The sequence below is a fragment of the Vespa mandarinia genome, chromosome 2 (genome assembly GCF_050613455.1).
Source record: "Vespa mandarinia isolate Hongniang chromosome 2, ASM5061345v1, whole genome shotgun sequence".
NCBI lineage: Eukaryota > Metazoa > Arthropoda > Insecta > Hymenoptera > Vespidae > Vespa > Vespa mandarinia.
This window is the reverse complement of record NC_140811.1, coordinates 18100001-18110000: the sequence shown is the minus strand read 5'-3', so window position 1 is coordinate 18110000 and position 10000 is coordinate 18100001. Positions and strand designations below refer to the sequence as shown.

The window sequence follows — 10000 nt, the reverse complement described above, 5'->3', positions numbered from 1 at the left end:
TTATTGGCACGCGCGTAAACGCGTTTAATATCTTAAAACTCCTTTGGGACGGACGATTAACTAAAAGGATCGATGAAAGAGATTTACTATCTCTTCTATTATACGATACGCGTATTGTGAGTGATTAGATAGCGAGATGAGATGACATGTAACTTTGTTCAATGTAACATCGTTCCTAGGATAATCCCAGTTTAACGTGATGGATTATTCCATGGAGATAATGATTACGACGACGACAACGATGATGACGACAATGATGATGATAATGATGATAAAGATAATAATTAATGTTTGACTGAAGACCATTTAATTATTACTACTGCTACTACCACTACTACTACTACCACTACTACTATTACCACTACTACTACTACCACTACTACTACTACCACTACTACTACTATTACTACTACTACTACCACTACTACTACTATTACTACTACTACTACTACTACTAGTACTATTATATCTTGCGTATATAAATATTTAATTATTTATCTTCTGTGGTGATATATGTCAATTAAGTTGCTTACGTTTTTGACCTCTTTGAACTTCTTTTTTCTTCATCCGCAATTCCTCCTTCTCCTCCTCCTCCTTCTCCTTCTCCTCTTTTTCTCTTTTTTTATGAGGTGAGGATAGGAGGGGGAGGGGTTAGTACCTAAGTTAGCTCATATCTAACCGAGATAGAATCAATAGAAGTGCGTCTACTTTCTCTCTCTCTCTCTCTCTCTCTCGCTTTCTTTCTCTCTCTCTCTCTCTCTCTCTTTCTCTTTCTCTCTGTCTCTTTCTTTTTATACACTGTTCTCTTGGACACTTTCAATTAATTATATACCAGAGAAATAATGTAATCTAACAGGATGTAACATTGCGGTAGTCTCTTATTTACATAATTATGTGGATGTATGCGTGTGTATGTGCGTTTGTGTATACATGTATGTTTGTTTATGTGTGTGTGTATTTTCTTTTTCTCTCTCTCTCTCTTTTTTTTTTTTTTTTTTTTTTTTTTTTTAATACACGCATAGGGCTAGAAAATTCATTGTTGCGTTTTGTTCGAGATTTATGTAATTTTCTTTGTTTTTAAATATAAATTATTGCTATATCATCGATATATTATATTAATATTTAATGTTATATATGTGTATAATAATGTATATATTATTATATATAGGTGTATATATATATATATATATATTTTGGTATAATATTATTATAATATATTGTATTAACTTTTATTATGATAATATACATATTTTTATATTGTATTGTATTAATATAAACTTTCAATATAATTGAATATGATATAATAGTGTGCGTTTAGTACGCCCTTTATTATTTAGTATATTATACTATAATATATTTTATTTAATTATATCGTCATAACTGATATTATTGTTATATTACATAATATATATAAAAAAAAAATAAGAAAAAGAAATAATAATTATACTAATACAATATGATCAACATTATGTTATAACTTTTATCACATTATACTTACGTAATATTTTTTTTAAATACATTTATATATATATATATATATATATATATATATATATATATACATGTGTAAAATTCCCCAAGAAGGATAAAAAAAAAAAGAACATTAAGGTCGACAATTATCTGTGCGATTCTGATATTATGTTATAATTGAACTACTGTCAACATATTTTTATATTCTTATAAATCATCATAAAAAAAAGCGAAGCAGAAGAAAAATCATTTAAATCTCGTCGGCGTTCTTATCATTCGTTACGTCATATCTCTCTCTCTCTCTCTCTCTCTCTTTTCTCTCCCACCTCTTTCTCCTTCTCTATTCCTCCTCTTCCTCTTTCTCACTTTGACGTTTCATATATACAAAGTTAAATACATTTATGAAAACATCGCTGCTGTTGTCGTCGTCGTTGTTGTCGTTGTCGTCGTCGTCGTCGTCGTCGTCGTCGTCGTCGTCGTCGTCGTCGTCGTCGTCGTCGTCGTTGGCCGGCTGGCACGCGCCGTCGTGTCGTCTGTAATTCAATCGGCTATTTCGTCGGCTCAAAGAAGATGAGACTTCTCGTTTAAAACCGAGCGTAGGTGGTGTTGGGGGAGGGGTGCAAGGATAGGGGTTAGAGAGGGGTTACGAGTGGTATGAGTATAGGTGAGGGATGAAGAGACGAGGCTAAAGGGTGTTCGAACAGCCATATCAGCCACTCTAAAAGGGCTTAATTCACGCGAGCAACTGTGACAAAAAAATAAGACATTTTCAACCGCTGATCGTCCTCTCTCTCTCTCTCTCTCTCTCTCTCTCTCTCTCTCTCTCTATTTTTCTCTATCTTTCTCACTCATTCAGCCCGTTTACTCCTCTCCCCTTTCTTCTTCTTACACCGTTCCTTTAATACCCATGACTCTTTATTTTCTTAGCCGGCTACCCATAGTCCCTGGCAGATGCATTTTTACATATTCTTATCCTTGTTCCTCTTCTTCTTCCTTCTTCATTCGTTCTTCCTTATCCCTGTCTTTTTCTCTCTCTGTCTCTCTCTCTCTCTCTCTCTCTCTCTCTCTGTCTCTCTCTCTCTCTCTCTCTTTGACTACGTCTCTCTTTTGAAAATATATAGGAGTAACGCGATACGTCTTAACGTTAACCCTCTAACGTCAACTAATTCTCATTGTTGAGACTATAACCGTAACGTTATTCCCTTTAATATTTTTACTTTAATGTTAGTTAAATTCGAAACTTTTTGTTTTCAATGATAATTTTCTCTTTACCCCTTTTTATTTTTCTTTCCTCTACTTCTTCTTAATCTTTTTATTTTTGTATATTCTTGCATTTCTTATTTCGATGATTTCAATTTTGTTACGTCGCATCATATTCGTTGTTCTTCCATTTTTTATTTTTTTATTTTTTAAAGCTTGTCGTTATATTCTTTTCTCTCTCTCTCTCTCTCTCTCTCTCTCTCTCTCTCTCTCTCTTTGTCTTGTTTTTTTTCGTTTTTTTTTTTTTTTTATGTGTAGAGTTAACTTTGGTGATAAGTTAACTTTTGTAAAGTTATTTTTCTCACATTACTTCTTCGATCATTACTGAGATACGAAATTTGTTTCTTTTCCGGTTTATTTTATTTTATTTTATTTTATTCTATTTATTTATTTATTTGTTTCTATATATTTTTTTCTTTTTTGAATCCAATTATTTTGTATCGAATGTTCGATGAGTTTCAATCTGAGATGAATGTAATGAAAGAAAGAAAAAAAAAAAAAAAGAAACAAGAATAAGATTTCTCATTAGTTGTATTGTATTTACGATGTGATTATATTTCAATGAACATTCGAGATATCTTATAAATTGATACGAGAAAGAAAATGAAAATTTGTAAGAATTTAAAAAGGACTTTTGATGGGAAGATAAAAAAGAAGAAAAATAAATAATCACGGATTGTACATTGATCAAAATTGTTTTTGCATTTACCTTGTTAATAATGTTTCATTGATAGATACGATTAGGATTAATGGTAGTAAAAAAAAAAGAAAAAAAAAAAAAAAGAGGAAAGAAAAAAAAGAAAAAGAGAGAAAAGAGATGAATAAAATCTTTCAAGTATCTATTAAAAGAAGAATTTAATCAAAAGTTTAGCCTTGATGAAGAAGAAATAAAAATCAGAGATTGTAACGATGTAATTGATTATTCGTATTTTTTTTTTTTTTTTTATTTTCGATAATTATCGAGAGATATGATTCGAATTAATGGGATGAGAGTGGTTAAGGTGGGACGGGGGTTGAGGATGGTATCATTTAATAAATGATTATTAACTGCTGATCTATGTTTGATGTATCAGCAAAATGATGATGGTGGTATTCGTCTCTCGTCGATACTAACAACGACCCGGAATTGCTTTAGAGCATTAGTTCCGACAACGAAGAGAGGCATACAATCCCTCCCAAGATGGCTGCTGCCGGGCGTATCGACGTTTGGCGTTTAGAGGGTTTCCCAGAGGTAAGCTCATCGGAAATTGTAGGACTTCCCTCCCTTGGAATCAACCCTGCCTCTTTTTCAGGCCCTTCAAAACAAAGAAGCGCGAGTGTAATTAAATTTTTTTTCTCTTCTACAAATTAATAGTCTTTTTCTCTCTCTCTCTCTCTCTCTCTCTTTCTTTTTTTCTCTCTTATTTTTTATTTTCTTCTTTATTTCAATTTTGACATTTAATTTCTATCATTCGCGCGCGTGTAAATTCGTTTGTTTGATTGATTGATTGATTGATTGATTGGGTATTTATTTTTTCTATTCGATCATTCCAATTAAAATTCTCAGATATTATGCAATCGTTTGAAATTTATTTTTATTATTTTTTTATGTATATAACGTGTATATTATCGGCATATTACTTATATATATATATATATATATATATATATATATACATATTAGTTTTTTTATTGACATAGAAATAATTTTTATTATTTTTCAAACGAATCTTTTTGTTCGTTGTTATCGTTGTTATCGATTGCTTTTAATCCGAATTTTTTATGTTATTATTATGGAAACGTTTAGATTTTATTTTTATAATTTTATGTATATTACGTGTGTGTATATTATAATATTTTTTTTTTCGACGTAGAAATAATTTTTAATATTCCGTAAACATATCCTTTCATTTTTCTTGTTATTGTTACTGTTTAATTGTATTATTTAATTATTACGCAATCGTTGGAATATTATTTATACAATTTTATATAGATAACATATGCCTATGTATATATTCCTTTATAGTATATATTTCTTGACGTATATATCTATCGAAATAATTATTACAACGAATTATTAACAAAATTTTTTTTGATAAAACATGAAGATCCTTTATCGATTTTTTTTTATTTCTTATTATCATTGAAATTAAAAAAAAAAAAAAAAAAAAAAAAGAAAAAAAAAAGATAAATTTCAATCGTTTATTCATATTCTTCGATAATACTTACCTTAATTTTTTGTTATTTTTTATTTATTTATTTATTTATTTATTTATTTGTTTATTTAATTTTTATTATGTACTCATTGAGCATCATTTCTCTGATAATGTACATAAATATACACTCACACAAGCACACGCACAAGCGTAGACACACACGCACACATTAATCAGTTTCATATTAATAAAATTAAAACTACTGCATATTATGTAAGCAATAATTTTTATTTGAAATAAATAATCGCAATTATTTCACTTACAAACAATTAGAATTAGCATAAGTCTCGTATATAAGCGTCTTTGGAATAAAGGCACTTCGACATAGCAAAAGACTCGTTTATTTTTATTATTATTTAATAATATATGTATATATATATATATATACATATATATATATATACACACACATACATATATATATATATACACATACATATATATATATATACATATATATATACATATATATATGTATGTATATATACATACATACATATATGTATAATATAATATTTATTAAACCGTAAACAATACAAACATAAATCGTAATAAACTACATATATAATATATTCTATAGATATTTTGAAAATATATAAATTTAATGTGATGTAATAATGATCTCATTGTATAAAAATACCTTTTTCTCCGTTATATATATATATATAGTAAATATTAAATTTTGTACAATATACACAATCCAATATATATATATATATACATATATTGGATATGAGAAAATATATAAATTTCGGTTAAAACTTATTGATGTTTTATTGAAATAATTTCAGCTGATCCCAACGTAAGTGTCCTCTGCATGCGTTTCGCGTAGCTCCTGTGTGTGTGACAGAGAGAAAGAAAAAAAAAAAGAACAAAGAGTATAATAAAATATAATAAAAACAATAAAAGTATCGTACCAATAACAATAACATAAATATAACGAGATAAACAGATTCGGGCTCCAAAGTTTCTTCAAGTGATCTTAATGATCGAACTTTAGACTCGCGTAGTTACATTCGCGATTTATGAATGAGAAAAATAAAATGAAGAAAATGAAAAAAAAAAAAAAAAAAGAAAAAAAAAAGAAAAATAAAGCAAAATAATAAATGAACGATTTCGTAGAGTCACATTATTTAACAGAACACTTTTGAGCCCACGGTCTGTATAAAAATTCGAGGGGTGGGAGGGGGGGGATGAGAGCAAAGAAAAGGAAAGAAAGAAAAGATAAAGAAAATTAAAAAACAAAAAATAATAATAATAAATAAATAAATAAACGATTTTTTGGAGTGACATTTTTTAGTAGAACACTCTATTAGAGGGTCCTCTAATGTTCCGTGTAAAAAAGACCGGGGAAAATAGAAAAAAGAAGAAATAGAGAGAGAGAGAGAAAAGAACAAAAAAAGAAAGGGGAAAACAAAAAATTACTTTCCAAAAACATAATAATAATAATAATAATAATAATAATAATAATAATAATAATAATAATAATAATAATAATAATAATAATAATAATAAATAATAATAATAATGATAATACGAACGTGAAGCATTTGATAATGGCCAGTCTTGATGTTATCATTCAATTGATTGTCATTATCCTTCGTTTGATTGTGATTTAAAATATTGACGACGTTCTCAACGTTGTTTTCCAATGGCCCTAATGTCCAACTACCCTCGCCGTCAAATCGTAACAATAATTTGTGATATTTCGATAGGGAGGACAATCGATGGGTTATTGTTAACAACGTTATACCACGTTTCTTAGCTGTCTCATACATTATACCTTCGGCCTCGATGCTAACAGCACTGGTACATTCGTCTAACAATGCATATTGGGGAGCATGATAAAATAATCTTGTTATAGCCAAACGTTGTTTTTCACCACCCGACAATGTCGAATCCCAATCACCAAGGGCATTTAATCCATCCGGTTCTCTTTCTACCAAACCTTTTAAATCAACCTCATCTAACAATTTCATTAATTCCTCATCCGAACATTCCTCAGTTTCGGATTCGGCTGGATATATTATTTGATCCCTTAAACATCCTACCGTCATGTAAGGCTTTTGCGGTATATAAAATAACGATGGTCTACCATCTTTAACTGTATAACTTTCGTTTGGTCTAATCAATGTTCCATCGTAAACAGGCCACAATCCTGATATTATACGGAACAATGAACTTTTACCGCAACCATTTGGTCCTGTTATCAAAAGATGATCACCCGGTCGTATCTGTTGAAAGATGATTGATTATTCATTCAAGTTGACAATTAATTTTGTACTTACTTTATACATATATCTATATATATATATATATATATATATATATGTATTTTTAATTGAACCGTTTATTATAAAAATTTATTTCATCTTGAGATTTTTTTCTTTTCTCCTTTTTTCTGTTTTTTCTTTTTTTCTTTTTTTTTTGTACGTTTCATTCGACAATATCATTATCTTTATTCGTGTAATAAAAAGGAAAAAAAGGCTAAGTATATTTATATGTGAAATAGATATACATATATATGTATATGTATCTATGTATGTGTGTACATGTGTAGGTGTGTGTGCTTGTATAAAAAAAAAAAAAGACAAAGAAAAGATAATTAATAAATAACACTATCTTCCTTTGTGTAATTTGAAGATTATAAGAATGTAGGATGATAGATGGAAACAAACAAACAAAAAAAAAAAAAGAAAAAATATTTCCTTCCGATAGATAAGTATCTATCTCGAATGACGCTTCGATCAAATTACTTTCATAATAATCGGCTCAAATATGATTCTCCTGTTTTTTTTTCTTTTTTTGTTTTTTTTTTTTTTTTTCTTACTTACTGTCATCGTTAAACTTGGTACTATGATTTCACAGTTGGGTGTTACTATCGGTACGTTTATTAGACTTATACTACCGTCGTTACTTTCTCGTACAATTCCTATAAAAAAAAGAAAAAAAAATAGAAGAAAAAAAGAGAGAGAAAATTTTTCATCTTATCGATTTAAATAATTAATTACCATAATAATAAGAGAGAAAGAGAGAGAGAGAGAGTGGGTGGGAAAATAATTACACGTACCTTTTATAACAGGATTACCATTCTTAAATTCTATGGCAATCTTTTCCGGATGGGATGTATTTCCATTGTTTGTTCTCGATGCACCATTAACGACAACGTTCCTTTGATACTTGCAAAGTGCAGCGTCTTTAAATACCTCAAACATTTCATTAACGCGCCCCGCATAACCAGCCAATGCTACTAATTCCTAAAAAAAAAAAAAAAAAATAGAAAAAGAATCAACTCATGTAAAGGTCACGAGCATGACATTGAAAAACACTGTATATCCTTTCAAATGAAGTAACGTCGGATTTTTATAAATAGGGGTGAGTCCATTTTGTGAGAAAAGAAAAAAGAAAAAAAAACAATTAGTTGAAGCTAACAATTCTTATTGCAAATTAACATAGAATTTATGTTTTTATTTATTAAAAAAAAGAAAAAAAGAAAAAAAGAAAAAAAGAATGGACTTGTCCCAACTTTCAAAATCCAATTTTTCATATATATATATATATGTGTATGTGCATATATATATATATATATATATATATATATATAATGTGTATAACGTGTATAAATATATAAATGATTATACTTTATAAGACACCATAAGCCTTTCCACGGCATCCGCACCGGACATTAACAAATTTTTGGAAGTTGTCAGGTATCTCGTTCTCTCGCTCACTGCACCTTGTAATTATAATCGAAGAGATTACATTTTTGTTCTGTTCTTTTTTTTTTTCTTTTGTTTTTGTTTTCTCCTCTTTTTTTCCCTCCCCCTCCCTTAAGTCATTGATATTTTATAATACAATAAATGCATGCGAAACATATTTAATATAATAAATATAATGAAAATGTAAATTGATACTTACCATCGCCATTTATTTTCATTCCATTTTTCTGCGAATCATTACCAGAATTATAAAGAAGCGGCAAGGCGATTAGGACAAGTCCGGTTCCCGACCAAAGATATTTCATAAGAAATTGTTCCAACATAACGTACCACAATTTCTTAGCTAAGATTCTTCTCAAGTGAGTTACGAGAGACTTATAAGCTGTAGTGAGATAACGGTGTTCGGTTTGGTGACCTCCATAGAATGCAATCTCCTCGGCATGGGCACTGATACGTGCATGGGCTTCTCGCAAACGACCACGTCGAGTAGCTTCCTCTGCTACCAGCTGACCGAAACGAGGGGAGGCAAGACGTAATACTTGTCCGGTCAAGGTGATTACAACCAATGCTAATAATGGACCTGTTATAAGAGACGAGCAAATTAGAGAAAAAAAGAAAAAAAATTACTACATTTTAAATAATTATATTTTTATCATCTATATATTATTATTATTAATACTGTTATATACTGTTATATATTATAGTTATATATTATTAAAGTATATAAAATATATAGATTATATATAATAATATTAAAATTATAGTACATTAATAGTATATTAAATAATACAAAGTATATCTATAAACTTATTCTCTTTATATATATATATATATATATATATATATATATTTTTTTTTGTTGTTGTTGTTGTTCTTCTTCTTTTATTTTTTTTTTAATAATAATCGTGACTCTTACCAGGTATAGTTCTAGCTCCCATATTCAATGAAAATGAAATCAATGCTATTCCAACCAAAGCACAATCTAACAATGGCTTTGTTAAACTTGAATATAAATGAGCGACGGAGCTTGCTAATTCGGATAAATCATCGGTCAGTCTTTGCTCGAGACCACCTAATCTGGTATCCAGAGCTACTACTCTATAATAGGTTTGTTGACTCAGGTACATTTTGTAGGCATGTTCGACGAGACGTTCTCTGTGTTAAGATTGAAAAAAAAAAGATAAAAAAAAAAGAAAGAAAGAAAGAAAGACAAAAATGAATAAATAGAAAAAAAAAAGAAAAAAACAAAAAACAATACCATCGATCAAACAAATTTTAATTTCTTTTTGTAATTTAAACTTCTCTTTTCTCTCTCCCTCTCTCTCTCTCTCTCTCTCTCTCTCTCTTTTTTTTTTT

The 10000-nt window shown here is 29.0% G+C and overlaps 1 protein-coding gene across 1 annotated transcript in view; it reads right to left on the bottom strand.

Moving 5' to 3' along the window:
* Nucleotides 1-5651: 5651 nt before the first annotated feature.
* Nucleotides 5652-10000, bottom strand: part of ABCD (ATP binding cassette subfamily D) — a 5632-nt gene continuing 1283 nt past the window's right edge. Inside the window, exons 2-8 of the mRNA XM_035875043.2 lie at nt 9561-9799; nt 8844-9224; nt 8567-8661; nt 7996-8182; nt 7760-7857; nt 6467-7159; nt 5652-5760 (exon numbers count right to left, since the gene is read on the bottom strand). Of these exons, the coding sequence (XP_035730936.2) occupies nt 5713-5760; nt 6467-7159; nt 7760-7857; nt 7996-8182; nt 8567-8661; nt 8844-9224; nt 9561-9799 (1741 nt within the window). The 3' untranslated portion in view covers nt 5652-5712. The remainder of the gene's footprint in view (nt 5761-6466; nt 7160-7759; nt 7858-7995; nt 8183-8566; nt 8662-8843; nt 9225-9560; nt 9800-10000) is intronic.